Source organism: Camelina sativa, chromosome 12 (genome assembly GCF_030686135.1).
Source record: "Camelina sativa cultivar CO46 ecotype springtype chromosome 12, ASM3068613v1".
In the NCBI taxonomy this organism is placed as follows: domain Eukaryota; kingdom Viridiplantae; phylum Streptophyta; class Magnoliopsida; order Brassicales; family Brassicaceae; genus Camelina; species Camelina sativa.
The window spans coordinates 6876126-6892125 of record NC_141891.1 but is presented as its reverse complement, the minus strand read 5'-3'; the positions used below and the strand labels follow the sequence as shown (position 1 = coordinate 6892125).

General features: G+C 36.4%; 3 protein-coding genes and 1 long non-coding RNA gene across 6 annotated transcripts; 1 reads left to right on the top strand and 3 right to left on the bottom strand.

Annotated features, from left to right (window-relative positions):
• Positions 1-3104: 3104 nt before the first annotated feature.
• Positions 3105-4643, bottom strand: LOC104733272 (F-box protein At4g27050-like). The gene is made up of 3 exons (XM_010452862.2): positions 3741-4643; positions 3485-3625; positions 3105-3398 (listed from the first exon to the last, which is right to left on the bottom strand). Exons 1-3 carry the CDS (start codon positions 4641-4643, stop codon positions 3105-3107), a joined length of 1338 nt encoding a protein of 445 aa, XP_010451164.2.
• Positions 4644-6542: 1899 nt separating this feature from the next.
• Positions 6543-10580, bottom strand: LOC104730682 (microtubule-associated protein TORTIFOLIA1). The gene is made up of 4 exons (XM_010449878.3): positions 9524-10580; positions 8987-9178; positions 7019-8485; positions 6543-6930 (listed from the first exon to the last, which is right to left on the bottom strand). Exons 1-4 carry the CDS (start codon positions 10259-10261, stop codon positions 6733-6735), a joined length of 2595 nt encoding a protein of 864 aa, XP_010448180.1. The 5' UTR covers positions 10262-10580; the 3' UTR covers positions 6543-6732.
• Positions 10581-11386: 806 nt separating this feature from the next.
• LOC104730681 (uncharacterized) lies at positions 11387-12858 on the bottom strand. 3 transcript variants are annotated; one of them, XR_015575050.1, is made up of 5 exons: positions 12472-12858; positions 12312-12378; positions 12069-12201; positions 11554-11850; positions 11387-11462 (listed from the first exon to the last, which is right to left on the bottom strand). It is a non-coding gene; the product is annotated as an uncharacterized LOC104730681 (long non-coding RNA). The 3 variants fall into 3 exon arrangements; XR_015575052.1 differs by having other exon boundaries at positions 12296-12378; positions 12472-12809; XR_015575051.1 differs by having other exon boundaries at positions 11554-11869; positions 12472-12809.
• A 765-nt stretch (positions 12859-13623) lies between these two features.
• On the top strand, positions 13624-15981 carry LOC104730680 (tryptophan synthase beta chain 2, chloroplastic). Its single transcript, XM_010449877.3, has 5 exons — positions 13624-14347; positions 14475-14831; positions 14896-15338; positions 15421-15515; positions 15609-15981. Exons 1-5 carry the CDS (start codon positions 13997-13999, stop codon positions 15782-15784), a joined length of 1422 nt encoding a protein of 473 aa, XP_010448179.1. The 5' UTR covers positions 13624-13996; the 3' UTR covers positions 15785-15981.
• The last annotated feature ends 19 nt before the right edge of the window (positions 15982-16000 follow it).

Sequence of the window (16000 nt, the reverse complement as noted above, 5' to 3'; positions counted from 1 at the left end):
ATAAAACAAAAAGCATAACTTTTATTATAATATACTAGGAAAGCGATTCGTGCGTTGCCGCACGGGGAGGTAAAATCCTAAATTGAAATTTAACACTTGTAATTCATCTTAAATTCTTTCTTTTCTCAATCAATTTGATCATTTTCACTTCTTGCTATTGCTTTCTGCTGATTAAAAAGCCAAAAGTTCATTTCAATGTTATTATATTTTATGTTGTCACACACAAAAGTGAGCCTTTTTAGAGTTTGATTTACTATGAACATTACTTTTAACCATATATAAAATTTTACTTATGTTTGTCTCCGACCATATGGTGCTATATATTGGTATCCTTTCTTAATTCGCTATTAGAAATTGTCTTTGTTGTTGATCATTATCAATCAAAATACATATGAGGCTGCTTCTCTCTTGGTTTATTTACTATATCGAGAAAATACTAAATGCCACTTGTCGAAGGAAGGTCGAAGATTGAGATCAGAGTAGATGGCTGGATTGAGTTTCGTTTCCCCTTCACTCTGATACGCGATTTCTCTTTCCATAGATTATTGATTCACAAATCACAATCAATATTCCGATGTTGTAAGCAAGTGGAGTTTGTATACAAATGATTTACTATGAACATTACTTTTTAACCATATATAAATTTCACTTATGCTTGTGGATGTTTTTTTCTCTCACTTTTAGATATGTACAAAACCGAGTTTTATATGACGGACCAATCAAACCTAATTGGTTAGTATAGAGTAACTCACATTCTTCAGCTACAACTTTTAGAGATATATATTTGGCTATAATGCTTTCCACAGTTACATGCATATTGGTCTCACGTTTTCCCTCAAAAGACCCCCTTCTTTCCTCCCTTTTAATGGGTTAATCTTGATTGCCTTATTTCCTACTAACACATTTGATACATGGATTTGTAATATTTGCTTCAAATCACATATTCCTCTTTGGAAAAGAAAAAAAATCCAAGACATAACAGACTAAGAATGCATATAGACAAAAACTTGTACACTCATCAGCTATTCAATCAAAGTAATTCAATTAAACTAAAAAAGTCAGAAAATTAATAAAATATAGAACATAGGATTTTATGTTGGTCTCTCCCAATCCATCCCATTCCACCGTGTCGACTGCTCTCCATCCAGGCTGCATCCCCCTCTACTTGATTTCCCACTTATGTCTATGAATCGGTACCATCATGTTCTTCAATAAACGACAGCGAAAACAAAGTCGATGTGGTGAAACAGGTGATAATAATATCTCACCTTTTGATGTTCTCTTCTTTAGGCTAAACACTAATTTTATAAATTTCTTGCATTTTCTTTTTTTTGGCAGATTCCAGATCACTCTAAAAGTGACTGTTATACATTATGTTTTTAAAAAGTTGTATATACAGATTAGAAAGTCATCAAAGACTAAATAAGTTACCTTTAGTAGATCTTTTCTTTCTAACTTGACTTGTCATTTGGTCGTGCTTACGCTTTATAGAATTTGATTTTGTGTTGTCACAAGCTCTCTATTTCCATGCTCATTTGTAATATTTCAATATATTATCAAAATGTTTGATACCCAGAAAGTATAAGAAATTATAATTCAACTAAAATTTTTAAAAACTTTATTTACAAAAAATGCAAACTAACCTGGATCATGAACATCTAATGGAAAAAAAATTAACATTTATAACATGTTTGTTAGAAAAAAAATAGGTTAAAATAAGAACATATATAAAATTATAATTATACCATGTTTGTTAAAAAAATTTGGCTTATCCGTAGCTCCAGCATCACTGCATATCATCATGCCTCTCGTATCTTGGTATTGGTTTCTCCAAAAAGTCAAAAAATAAAATCTGCATATTGAGAATCAAAAACATTAGCCATGCAAAAAATATGGCACACGTACTTAATAACATTAGCCATGCAAAAACATAAAAACCGGAAAGGCTAAAAATTTTGAAGAGACTAAAATTTAACAAAAATAAGATTAATGTATGAACTTAATAGTGTCGACTAACAGTAATAATAATCTAACCGAGAAACACTACAGGTCATTCGCAGCAAAAATATTAAATTACCTTGAATTAGAGATTGATGCTTGAAAGTTAAAAAAATACTTCAATAATACAATTCTTTAGTACTCAGAATTTTTTTTTTTGAAACTTGTTTATGTAGTCAAGAAAAGTTTATATATAATAAACAAAGAGGTGTAAGACATAGATGTGTGAAATTTAAAGGTGTAAAAATTAATAGATGTGAAACATGGAGGTACAACAAAGAGGTGTAACACATAGAGGTATGACATTAAAAGGTGTAAAAATTAATGGATGTGATTTTTGAAACCAGGAGGTACAACAAAGAGATGCAAAGACTAAGGATGTGTGATTTAAAAGGTGTAAAATTTAATGGATGTGATTTTTGAAACCAGGAGGTATAACAAAGAGATGCAAAGACTAAAAGGTGTGATTTAAAAGGTGTAAAAATTAATGAATGTGATTTTTGAAATCAGGAGGTACAACAAAGAGATGCAAAGACTAAGATGTGTGATTTAAAAGGTGTAAAATTAATGGATGTGATTTTTGAAACCAGGAGGTACAGCAAAGAGATGCAAAGACTAAGAGGTGTGATTTAAAAGATGTAAAAATTAATGGATGTGATTTTTGAAACCAGGAGGTACAACAAAGAGATGCAAAGACTAAGAGGTGTGATTTAAAAGGTGTAAAAATTAATGGATGTGATTTTTGAAACCAGGAGGTACAACAAAGAGATGCAAAGACTAAGAGGTGTGATTTAAAAGGTGTAAAAAATAATGGATGTGATTTTTGAAACTAAGAGGTACAACAAAGAGATGCAAAGACTAAGAGGTGTGACTTTTGAAAGATGGAGGTGCGAGGAAAAGACACGATTAATAATTTTAAACCGTTAGATTAAAACTGTAACTAATCTCATCCGTTGGATTAAAAGTTGACACAAAAAAGTGGGTTTGCTATTATATATAGATAAGAAAATCTATGATTATGGATCCATTGTCTAATCAGTTTGGGTGAAAAACACATAGGTGATAGACTGATAGGGGTAAAAGCCAAGAAAAAAAAACAAAAACAATCAGATGAACTGAATCTTGCATTTTGATGAGACCCTGGGGAGAGCCATTACATTAGCTTGCAAGTAATTAAGGTTCTTGCTGTCCTCTTCAACCCCAATTTTCACAGTTTCAAGGCATTCCAACTTCCCCAAGAAATGCCTCATCTGTTTCAGCTCTCTAAAACTTCCTCCGTACCCTGAAATCTCGAGCACCTTCACTCGACAATTAGACAAAATACATTCTAACTCCATGTTCTTCATACGGATGCAAGCGGACGCGTCTCCACACCAGTCTGTAACTTTGTGCACAAGACCCTGAAAATCACAAACAACAACACGTTTGACATGTAACAATGAAAAAATGATGTGTGCTTGATTAATTTCTATAAAATAGATGATACCTTGATGACTAAAGTTTGTAGATTTGGGGAGCTTTCGAGCAGGATTGGCATTACTTGCCAGCCTATATCCTCGTCACTTTCGATAGATAAATAAACAAGATCGTCGAACACCGGCATTTTATCACAACAAAAGTAAAACACCTGATATGTATAAGCCAAGCCAATATTACCAAGTGAGAGACCTTGCTAGCTAGCACTATACTGGCTCTCCTACATGTGAAGACTATCAAAAAAAGAAGTAACAAAAATAACTGACCTCGAGAGAATAACGAGACAAGTGAAGGGTCTTAATGGTTCTGATCCCCTCAAGCAGACTCGTAACATTGCCATTAAATGAACTCCACAATGGACCATCATCATCCTCATATTTCTCATATAATCGGATATCCAGTCTAGCTTCGACAAGCGAATCCAAAGCAACATAATAAGCACCCGCGACATAACTAGAATAGTCAAGGTACAGAAGACTAGCTGTCTTAAGCTTAATGCTACGAAGATGGAAAGTGTCATCAAAATCACTAGTGATGGTAACTCGCTTGACATTTGGACTTGACAAGTATAGCATCCAAACATCTATGAATATTTCCTCTAGCGCAGGGCAGCCATGGATGAAGAACTTATGCATGTCACGAGTTGAAAACGATACTGAAAGGAGAGTAAGTGTCTTGAGGGCGGGGAAAAACACACCCCCAAGAGGAAGACTGCCTTGAGGATAAAATGCATCGGAAATGGTGAGTTTAACCAGTGTATTGCTTGTGAAAAGTTGAGAATCTATACAGATACGATAGCGTGACGCTAAGTTCAGCTCCAAGCAGCCACGGTCTAGCACAGTGCGGATCCAACGGTTGATGCGAGATTCGTCCTTTTCATAATCACAATCACATATCAGAGAACATTTCTTGATGCGAGGAGAATTGCTTAACAGAGCAAGTGTCTTGTCCACGAAATCAGAGAAATGATTTGTTGCTTTTACGTTTCCCACTTTTTTGTTGGGATAGAAAAGCATCGATTCATCAAAGTCAAGGGTGTCTACAAGAGGAAGCAGGTTCCTCCACCTCTTGGACAGAACAGACGTTGAAGCAGCAAGCTTTGTCGGAACCAAAGACAGGATTTTGCCGAGAACATCATCGGGAAGGTTGCTGATCAGATCTGTAGCCATACAAACTATAATAAACTCCTTCCTTTACGTATGCCTGCAAAAGAATAAGAAAAAATTCAAACCCTTTCTTTCACTACAAATCTATACCAAGGGTTTTTTTTAATTCCAAGGAAGTGTTGAAATCAACTTTACCCTAATTATTTTTACTTTGTTAAGTTAGATTATGAGCAATACTTTGGTTCTCCCCCTAGGATGTAAAAATAATTAATATTATACAGTATTAATTAATATTATCTAAATCAAAAAATTAATATAAATCAACATAACTTAATAAGGTAAGAAAAAATCCTGAATCTGAATTTTAAAGTCATTAACCCTAACATTAGTAATAGTTTTTTACTTATAATATCTAAACCCTAACCATTCTTACTTAAACCGACATTTTATTTCGTTAAAAACCTAAACCCTAACAACTTTTTTATAAACCCAAACCGACATATAATTTTGTTTAATTGTAAAATTTTAACTATTATCCTATTTTATAAACTCAAACCGCGACATATAATTTCGTTTATTATAAAATATAAACTCCAATCACTCTTTTCTAAATCCAAACTGACATATAATTTTTTTTAATTGTGAAATCTAAACTCTTATCATCTTTTATAAACTCAAGCTAACATATAATCTTGTTTAATTGTAAAATATAAACTCTAACCACTGTTTTATAAATCCAAACCAACATATAATTTTCTTTAATTGAAAAAATGAAATCTTAATCCTCTTGTATGAATTTAAACCTGACATATATATATATATATTTTAAATCTAAACTCAAACTCTTATTTATAAATCCAAACCGATATTTAATAAAAACTTTGAAGATCATGAACGTGGTGGAACCTAGTGTAGAGTCTGAGGTCAATGGATACAAAGCTATCAGGGAGCATGTTGAGACTTTGAAGTTAGAGACCCTAGCAGAAGATGTGGAATTGGAGCTTTTGTATACATTCAAGCACTCAGTTGCCGTCGAGTGGTTTGACAATAATGAAGATACAGGGATTTATGTTTGGAATGTAAAGGCCGCGGTGTTCGAAGCATCTCTAAAGAATTTTCAGGAGACATGAACAGAATATTCACATTTGTTATTGTTGTTATCTTCTGCTGCTGAACATAATAGTCACAGAATATTTTTAGAAGAAAAAAAAAACAAATTTTTAATAAAAAAAAAAAAAAAAGCAAAATCAGTAGAGTTTTTATTAAATATCGGTTGGATATTTAATGAGCAATACTTTGGTTCTCTGCTAGAGATGAATCCTTTTGTTTACCCATTTTTGTTTTAGCCAATGAAAATACACCATGTCATATTATATTTAAACAAAAACAAAAAAATAGAATAAAAAATAAAACATATTTAAAACGAAGAATCATTATTAGAAATATTAATCTAGTTGAACCCAAACCGACGCTAATATTGTTTAATTGTAAAATATACACTCTATTTCTCCTTTATAAACTCAAATCGATGTATAAATTCGTTTAATATTATAAAATTTAAACTCTAATTCTCCTTTATAAAATATAATCTCGCTTTAGTGTAACATATAAATTCTAATTCTCTTTTATAAATTCAAACCGACACATAGTATTCTTCAGTTGTAAATCTTAATTATTCTTTATAAACTCTAACCGACATATAATTTCGTTTAATTGTAAAGATTTAGACTCTAAGTCTTTATTTATAAATCCAAATCAACAAATAATCTCTTTTAATTAAAAAAAATTAAACCCTAAATCCATGTATAATTTTATTTGTTTGAAAAATTGAAATCTTAATTCTCTTTATAAATTCAAACAGAAATTCCTGATTTTAATTTTAATTTTTTAAAAAATATAATATTACATCATATTGTTGTATTTTTATTGGATAAACAAGAGAGGTTCACCTTAACAAAATAATTTTTCATAATAAACTATTATTAAACTCAAATACATAGCAATATTTAACCAATTCATAAGTCATCCATCTTTTACAGGGGTTTTTTTTTTTTTTAACTCTGAAAAAAAAATCAAACTCTAGATGTCTGTACGAAAATTATGATTATGAACAACAACCGTACTGGATTTGAGCTCTGTTCACAAGCTCATGTTAACTGTCGAACTGTTGGAGATCAATTTCCCAAACTGATGCCAACTGAACCACAAGCTGTTCTGGAGCATGACCTTCCCAGTCTTCAGGTGGATCCATCGTCGAGCATGCGTCTTGTAAGTTGTACAAGATCTCTGTCTTCAGTTCCATTGGAATTCCAAAAGTGTCTGCACCGTCTTGTAAAACCAATTCCAGCAGCTGCAATAAAACAAAAGAGAGAGGGAGGTTAAAACCAAAAATCGATGTGATGTGATTCTTGGAACCCATTTTCCTGTAAAAGATCTACCTGTTGACTCCAAGATAAGCAGATGTCGTAGAGATTATGATCCAGCAGAAACTGAGCGATGAAATTTAGAGCTTCATTTGCAATCTCATTTGACATCTGGTCAAGAGAAGGTCCCGTCCTGTCCATCAACTTGATGATCAAGTGCTGGTCACCGGCGCAGAGGACTTCTGCATAAGCAGCATCAATGTCGCCAACACGGAGTGAGTGCATTGCATTACTCCATGAAGCCCATATCGGGTCACGTTCCTGCCCTTCGTTTTCGTCATCTCCCATGGCTTCAGCTTCAGGGGCAACCGCTACTCGGTTTGGACGAGGGACTGCACCATCCTCGCCGGCTATTCTGATAGCTTCAAGTGTAGCTTCATCCTTTGATGCTTGCCACACACTTCTTGCTGAAGGGCCTTCACCAAATCTAATGGTTCCAGCTGCTTTATTATCCCAACCTCTCCTGCCATTCCCCATGTGCTCATTCTCATATTGCTCTGACCGAGGTGATCTTCTTGGCCCGGCTTGTCCATTTCTGGAAGCAGCATTTGGAGGCATGTACCAGTCATCCCCCATATCAGAATTCCACATCCTTCCCCTCATAGCTCCATCCGGTTGTGAGCCTCTGTCTCCTGGAGCTCGGCCATTACGCTTTCCAGTTGGATAGTTAGCAAAGCTATTATATTTGTCAAATCCAGCTGTGAGATTACCCCTGCGACCTGATGATATTGAAAGATCTCTTGCCATATCTTCAACAATCCTCTCTAAACCTCTTACCCTGCCCTCTAAGGTCACCATACTATCATGTGAGCCACCAATAAACTCTTGGAGCATGTTCATAAGATTTGTCTGTTGTCTCTCTAGCTGCAACAACTGCCTCTGGATGGCTGACCAATTTCCTCTATTACTTGTGAAGGATCCTTCAGATTGGTTATCAGTATTGGAGACAGCAGCGTGATTTCCAGGTGTCTCTTTTCCATTTACAACACCAGCCTTATCATCACCAGATGTCCCTGCCTGAGATCCGTTCCCATCAAACCTACCTTTTACCTGTTTATCATCTGCTTGGATGTTCTTGAAGCGATTTGAAGATCCTAAGGCGTTGAGATCATCGAGTCCTGATTCTTCCTCTTCGTTGTTTTTACATCTACGAGGGACTACTACTTCCACGGATTGCCTTCTTTCTAGTCTCTGGAAAAATTCAGGATTAAAATCTTTGTCACTTAAGACAGGTGCTTTCTTCTTCAACAGTACTGCTGCAGGAAGACCTCCTTTAGCAGCAGAGTCTGAGAGCGTGGAACCATCGGATGCCTCCTTTTTCATTAGATCTGCTAGATTAGACCTTTTATCCCCGTTCTTCTCTGATCCAAGCTGCTCACCAGATGAATGCTTTGACTCATCTGGAGCACCATCGACATATTTTCCAGAAATCTTCTTCCATAACTGCAGCGCCTCTGTCACACTTTCCCTGACAGGTTTGATCTGTCCAAGAAAATACCATCATTAAACTGCCTAGGGAAGATTATTACATGTCCAAACTAATAAACTTTTGATGAATGTGAAACTCTCCATCGTTTACATAATCCATTTCACAAAACATTCCCCCATTTCAAAGGTTAGAAGTGAAAGAAAAGTTATAGATGACTAAAAGTCCTTGAGATATGTAAGTATTATAATAAATCAAAATGGAAGGCTTCGTGAGAAATCCAAGCTACTTTTGTAAACGTTTCATCTGCATAGCAAGTGATGAGAAAGGCCCAAAAGCACTATCAACTACTAACAGATATGATTTGAGCAGCTGATGGCATTCCCAAGGAATTGAAGAGCTAATGAGGTTCAACTTTCCTTCATAACAGAGCCACTTTAGACTACTAAAAAAATGTAGCTACCTTGTAAAAATGATGTGTCTCAAACACGGTAATAGTGGAATTTGATTTGTTCTTAGTTCAACCTTAGAATAATTGGAGAAGAAAAGATAGCTACCTTGTCAAACCGACAGGTCTCAAGCACGGTAATAGTGGAATCAGTTTTTTCCTTAACTAATCCACTTGAATGTGACGCCAATGCAGCCAATGTCTCAGCCGCAGCCTTTCGTGTCACCCAATCTGTACTTCCAAGGCAATCATGGATACTTTCTAGCAATGACTCCAAGCTCTGAGGCGCAATGGCTCCCACCTGACCAAATTTATTGCTCTTTACTTCTCATTTTAATAGACAAGTTTAACAATTGAAGCAACTAGCATTGAACTACCAGAGGTAAAAAGAAAAATGCACTGAAACTTGTAAGCCCTAATAAAAACCACAACAACAAGATTAACTTCATCAACACCTAGAAGAAAAATAGTCGTATTAAGACTTAACCTGAAGATATTGATACTAAAGCTTCTGATATGAGGACTAAAGCTTTGTGATCTAGATACTGACTGACACTAATTTCGTCATATTCTTCCATTCACCACAGCAAACATAGTGCGCATTCTCTAAAACATGAATAAGAGATTAAAAGTGTTCCGTGCAAACCTGAGACAGACTTGAAACAACAGGCAAAAGAGAAGCCTTAGCCAAGAAACTAGAATTGCTCAAAAGCTTGCAGATCCTAGGGCATAGCTTTTGGAAAGAAGTAATTGGAGGACTAGCAGCAGACTCCACCATCCTAGCCATACAGATAGCAGCTCCCGATTGTACAACTTTGTTCTGCTCTCCCATTGCCTCAAACAATGGCTTAACGAATAAACCCACAGCCGATGAAGCTGCACCAGTATTATTATTATTATTGGTCCCTTCTTTGAGATAAATCCCAGACAACGCACCAATCGTATCCCTACAAGCATCCCTAACTCCAGAATCAGAATCCTTCAACCTTTTCACAATCTGAGCGATGATTTTAGTGAGATGCGCAGCCGTGGAATCGCAATGGAGACTACAAACGTACGAGAGAAGGTGGAGACACTCTTTTTTAACAGCAGGTTTCGGATCGGAGCACGAATCGTAGAGACAATTAAGAAACATCGGTAGGGTTTCGGGAGTGAGAGACTGAATCGTTTTCTCGAGATCTTCTACGGCGATCTGGTATGTATCTCGATCGGCGAGTTTGGAGATAGAGGTGAGGATCTTTTGTTTCAGCTCCACCATTGCTTGGAAAGAAGTGAGGGAACCGGAATTAGAGGATGACCTAGCTGCCACACTCGATGACGACGACGACCTAGCTGGTCTAGTCGGTTTCGCCGCCGAACCGGAGGTGGTGGTAGGTGTGCTCATTTTGAAATCTTTCGACGAAGAGATTGGGATGAATCGGAGAAGAAGAGTGATGGATTTGGAGAAGAAAGATGACGAGATCTGACACTCGAAAGTGTAACTGTTAAGAGACTCCGATGAAGAAATTAGAAAATGTGTCGCTTATTTTTTATCTGTATGTGTTAAGTATTAACTTTTTCAAAAGATTTCAAATTTTAAATACAAAAAATAATGAATATAAAGTTAAAAATTACGAATACAGTATCTGGATAATTTTCATTAGACGCGGAAAAGTGTATGAAGTTTTTTTTTGATATATACGTAGTTTGGAAATTTTTTTAGTGGGGTTTTTTCGTATTTCATTGTGTAATACTGTAATGTCTTTTAATTGATTGGCTGATTGTGATTGCTATGGATTCCAAATTCGTATATCAAATTCCTTGTTCAAACTAATCAGTAGTTACGGCAAAAAATGTAAATGAACCAATAATGTAGGGGATTCATCTGTGATTAATTTTGTTTACATTTGGTTGTGAGACTTGCCAAGTTGCCATAATATAAAAATTCAGGCAAAAACAAGTTGACACTGATTAGAAACCATGCTCTACAATATGGATTGTGTGTGGTTGTGTGATTGATTCAGTATGCCGATCTGGTTTGTTTTGTTCACGTAACTTTAATTATATACAAGAATATGACGTATCAGCTTAAAAATATACGAGCACTGTAACGAATACTTTAAGGAATTTCCCATGGTATAACGTATACGTGCGTTTGCCTAATGACATAAATACTGAAAGGGGGTGAAACAGAGTTTATACCCGAAGGAGATAAGAACATACCATCAAAAAAAAAAAAAAAAAAAAAAAAAACATACCATCAAAAGACCTTGCGAAATTTTTCAAGGTCTTCGCAGATAAAAAGAAAAAAAAGTAGACTAGAGAGAATATTTCTTACTTCATGATCCATCATCCATTAAGGCATGTGCTTCGGTTAGGACTGATATTTGGTCCTTCAAATATTTTATTTCTATTTTGAGAGTTTCTTAAGTATTAGCATTTGTGTCTTCAGAGTTTGGTCCTTCATAATATTTTTAATTTAAAAAATTAATTATTTAAATAAATATGTAAAAACATATTAAAGTTTTAATTTAAATAAAACATATAACATTGACATTAAAAACATAAGAAAATTACAAAGTTACAAAAATCATCATGCCCTGTATCTGAAAATCATATCAAAAAGAACAATGAAATTTCTTGATACAATAATACATGGAAGAAGCAAGAGGCAATGTTTTGTTCTCAAGTTGGTACCTGAATGATATCAGCGTTACCCTTTGCAACTCCAGAAGCAACTGTTCCAATTCCAGCTTCTGCGACCAGCTTGACTGATATTTTTGCATTTGGATTAATCTGTTTGTTTATTACCTGGTGTAGATCAAAGATCAACTGAGCAAGATCCTCTATAGAGTAAATATCGTGGTGAGGAGGCAGAGCATAGATGGCAATGGCAGAGCATAGATGGCAATGAGCTCCAACGAGCTCCAATGAGCTCCAACAAGCTCTGGCACTCATGGGACAGACTATCTAATGGACACCGTATGTATGCACCTAAACAATGTAAACAAAACTGGAAAAGCTCATTCATAACCAAGCTGTGTTAAAAAATTATGTTATAAACTAAAACATGATGCTAAATCAATTTGGTCATTACAGTTACAGACATGGAAGACTTGCAATAGTATGGTGCATTAGAACAAAGAAAGATGACAAAAAAATTCAAAGGAAAGTGGTAGAGTAAAAATAAAATGAAATCAAAAGGCACTTACATTGTTATAGTAGCCCTGCCATGTGGAGACCGGAAAGCTCAAACGGGGGTATTTACAATCCAGTGGGATGAATTATAAGAAAGACTTGCATCACGAAACTAAGTGTGTGCGATGAGTCCCCCTTGCAAACAACCTGCATAATAAACCAGAGTCTTATTTGAAGAGGATACAAAAATTCCCAATGAATCAGAGTCATATCTCAAAAATCAATTTAAATTGAATGATACCTGTCACGAATCATACCTGTGAGGCGTGAAAATTAAAAAAAAAACGGAGTCACACCAACGATGACAAGAGAACCGATGGAACCCTAGAAGCAAGCAAGCAACATATATGAGAATCATCAATGACAGAGTGAGAGAGAGAGAGAGATAAAATTACCATGATAGAAACATGAAATTACCATAAGATGGAGATTGGTTAATCAAATTCTCCAGTAGCAGTGAAGGTAAAGCTTCGATTTGGTGGAGAAGACTCTCAACGGTTTCATATCCACAAACCTCGTCGATTGATCAGAAGCTCGGATTTGTTGTTCTGATTGCTTAATCAACGTAACCGACTAAGATTGTTTAATCAGAAGCTTCGATTGGAGATTGGTTAATCAACGGGAGCAAAAAAAAATGAGAATTTTGCAATTGAAACAAAAAATTCTCTCCGCTTCAAGAGAATCGCGAAAGAGAAGGAAGCAAAATATGTCACCCTACCCATAAAACAACAACAAATTACACGCCAACACGTGTTAAGACGGACGAAGCAAAATACGTCCCAATTATAGGAACGTTCCTTCGATATATTGGTAATTTCTATTTAAATTTGAGATTTAATTACTGAAGGACAGCCCATTTATACGCTGATGCACATGCCCTTAGTCACGGTTCTTTGTTTGTGTGGGACATTGAAGTCATGGTTCTTTGTTTTGATCACTTTAAGCCACTGGTTATCTTCGATATCAACATTCTCGTTTTGTTTTACTTTGGTTGAAATATTTCTTTTTTTAAGTGAGATTATTTATTCAGGTATGCGTCATAGAATGTTTTCTTAATAAGGACGATATGAAATGAAAGAAGAAACTACAATATCTACTCATATGTTGGTGTATGTGACTTATTCAATGTCCACTCCGTTGCATTCACGTGAACCCAAAAACAGGGCACATTGAAACGAGTTACTACCCAATGATATAAGTTGAAAATTCGATATACCAACTATAGATTAAAGATCATTGAAACCAAATAAACTGAAAATGAGGAGTAAAGAGTCTAAAGACAACACTATCAGTCTTGGCAAACTGTTTTTGGGCTACCATTCGTAAATTTGGCTCTACATTAACGTAAAAATCGACACACACACACACACACAAACAAACAAAAAAATCGATGGAACCTATTTATAAACCATTTTTGTGAAGAAAAATATACTCCATATTGGATTCAGAATCATACTCCAAAATATGTACCGGTTTAACTCAAACACGGAATACTAATAAGTTATGTCCGCTACGACTTTTCTTTGTCCGTCCGATATGAGCCTACGACTATTTCAAACCTTTAGAAAAAGTGTCATTTAGAAGAATGATATACATTACGTGGTCGTCATCTTTGTCCAAAGCCGACTACAATTACACATACAGGTTTACCAAAAAAAAAAAAAAGATAGTAGATGACACTAAAATTAAGCATGTGATAAACACATCCAACCCCCAAAATTACACCGCCTCCGTTCTCTCACCAACTTCCTCTTACAATATATTTGTTTTTTCCTTGATTGCAAACAAGTTAACGTGGTACTGATCTCCTCCTCTATTTTTTGTATCTCTGTATGTGTTTAATAACCGAGTCTATAAAAAAGCCCTCACTTTCAAGATTCTTGTCAGTTTTTTCTTTTTTTTGTCTTTGAGAAATAGATAAAAAGATAGTATTCTCACACTAATGGCCACCGCAACAGGCACCGCTACTGCTACTTTCAGACCATCCGTTTCAGCTTCTTCCGAATCAACCCATCATCTGAGATCGCCCTTCAAACTCCCTCTATTTACGCCTCTGCCATCGTCTCCCTCACGCTTCTCTTCTTCGTTCTCCGTCTCCTGCACCATCGCCAAGGACCCATCTATTCTCATGACGACGGAGTCCGCTGGATCTGATTCTCGCCTCTGGCAACGGCCCGATTCGTTCGGTCGGTTCGGTAAGTTCGGCGGGAAGTACGTCCCTGAAACTCTAATGCACGCCCTCTCTGAACTCGAAACCGCTTTCTATTCTCTCGCCACCGACCAAGATTTTCAGGTAAACTAGGCCGGTTCTGTTTTCATCTTGTTCGTCGATATTGAATCAATTCGAAATTTTGGAAGTCTTTTTTGGTTATTTGGGTTTGTTAGGCAATGTCTGATTTAATGTTTTGATACAACTGTAGAAAGAATTGGCAGAGATCTTGAAAGACTACGTTGGTCGGGAGAGTCCGCTTTACTTCGCTGAGAGGCTTACTGAGCATTACCGCAGAGAAAACGGTGAAGGGCCTCTCATATACCTTAAAAGAGAAGACTTGAACCACACCGGTGCTCACAAGATCAACAACGCTGTGGCTCAGGCTCTTCTCGCCAAGCGTCTAGGAAAGAAACGGATTATCGCTGAGACAGGGGCTGGTCAGCATGGTGTAGCCACAGCTACTGTGTGTGCACGTTTTGGTTTGCAGTGCATTATCTACATGGGTGCTCAAGATATGGAGAGACAAGCTCTTAATGTGTTCAGGATGCGTCTTCTCGGTGCTGAGGTGATGTGAATTCTAAAGTTGCAATGCTTTTGAAGTGTTGTTATCTAATTCTGGTGCTTTGTAGGTAAGGGGAGTCCACTCTGGAACAGCGACTTTGAAAGATGCAACATCCGAAGCTATAAGGGATTGGGTGACAAATGTGGAGACTACACATTACATATTGGGATCTGTTGCGGGTCCTCATCCTTATCCTATGATGGTCAGAGACTTTCATGCTGTGATTGGTAAAGAAACAAGGAAACAAGCGATGGAGAAATGGGGTGGGAAGCCTGATGTTCTGGTTGCTTGTGTTGGTGGGGGTTCAAATGCTATGGGACTCTTCCATGAATTTGTCGATGACACAGAGATTCGAATGATTGGTGTGGAAGCCGCTGGATTTGGATTAGACAGCGGCAAACACGCTGCCACATTGACAAAAGGAGATGTCGGTGTACTCCACGGAGCTATGAGTTACTTGCTGCAAGATGATGATGGCCAAATCATTGAACCACACTCCATCAGTGCCGGGTAAGAGATTCTTCTCTGTTCAAATCTTGTTTTAAGCCACGATTACCTCGTCACCTGTATCTAAAGAAGTTCATGTTATCAGATTGGACTACCCTGGAGTCGGACCTGAGCATAGTTTCCTTAAAGACATGGGACGGGCTGAATACTATAGCGTTACCGATGAAGAAGCCTTAGAAGGTACTTAACCGGCACATCATTTGTCTTACTTTATATGTTTCTTTCACATTTCATGAGAACTTGCATTCGTGTATTCTTAATCTGCCCATGTAGCGTTCAAGAGAGTGTCTCGGTTGGAGGGAATAATCCCAGCATTGGAGACATCGCACGCATTGGCCCATCTCGAGAAGCTTTGTTCGACGTTACCTGATGGAACCAGAGTGGTCTTAAACTTCAGTGGGAGAGGCGACAAGGATGTTCAGACTGCCATCAAGTATCTCGAAGTTTAAACAACAAAAGATTTCTTTCAGTTTCACACAGTGATATTTCTTTGATGTAGTTTGTTAGTTCTTGCTTCTTGTCGGGAATCCAGAAGTTTGGATCAAAAGGTTAAGAAGAGAACAATTTTTATCAATGTATACTATAAATAAGAATGTTCTATAGAACGTTTGATGTTATTAGAACTTCAGACTATTTTGTTCTTGAACTTAGCTGGTGTTCTAACA

Coding starts and splice junctions, on each gene's coding strand:
- LOC104733272 (XM_010452862.2), bottom strand. CDS start 4,643: ATGGCTACAGATCTGATCAGCAACCTTCCCGATGATGTTCTCGGCAAA. Junction 3,626..3,740: donor TGTCTCGTTATTCTCTCGAG/GTCAGTTATTTT, acceptor TATACATATCAG/GTGTTTTACTTTTGTTGTGA. Junction 3,399..3,484: donor TACAAACTTTAGTCATCAAG/GTATCATCTATT, acceptor TGTGATTTTCAG/GGTCTTGTGCACAAAGTTAC.
- LOC104730680 (XM_010449877.3), top strand. CDS start 13,997: ATGGCCACCGCAACAGGCACCGCTACTGCTACTTTCAGACCATCCGTT. Junction 14,832..14,895: donor TGCGTCTTCTCGGTGCTGAG/GTGATGTGAATT, acceptor GGTGCTTTGTAG/GTAAGGGGAGTCCACTCTGG. Junction 15,339..15,420: donor CCACACTCCATCAGTGCCGG/GTAAGAGATTCT, acceptor TCATGTTATCAG/ATTGGACTACCCTGGAGTCG.
- LOC104730682 (XM_010449878.3), bottom strand. CDS start 10,261: ATGAGCACACCTACCACCACCTCCGGTTCGGCGGCGAAACCGACTAGA. Junction 9,179..9,523: donor TTGTTTCAAGTCTGTCTCAG/GTTTGCACGGAA, acceptor AAATTTGGTCAG/GTGGGAGCCATTGCGCCTCA. Junction 8,486..8,986: donor AGACCTGTCGGTTTGACAAG/GTAGCTATCTTT, acceptor TTTCTTGGACAG/ATCAAACCTGTCAGGGAAAG.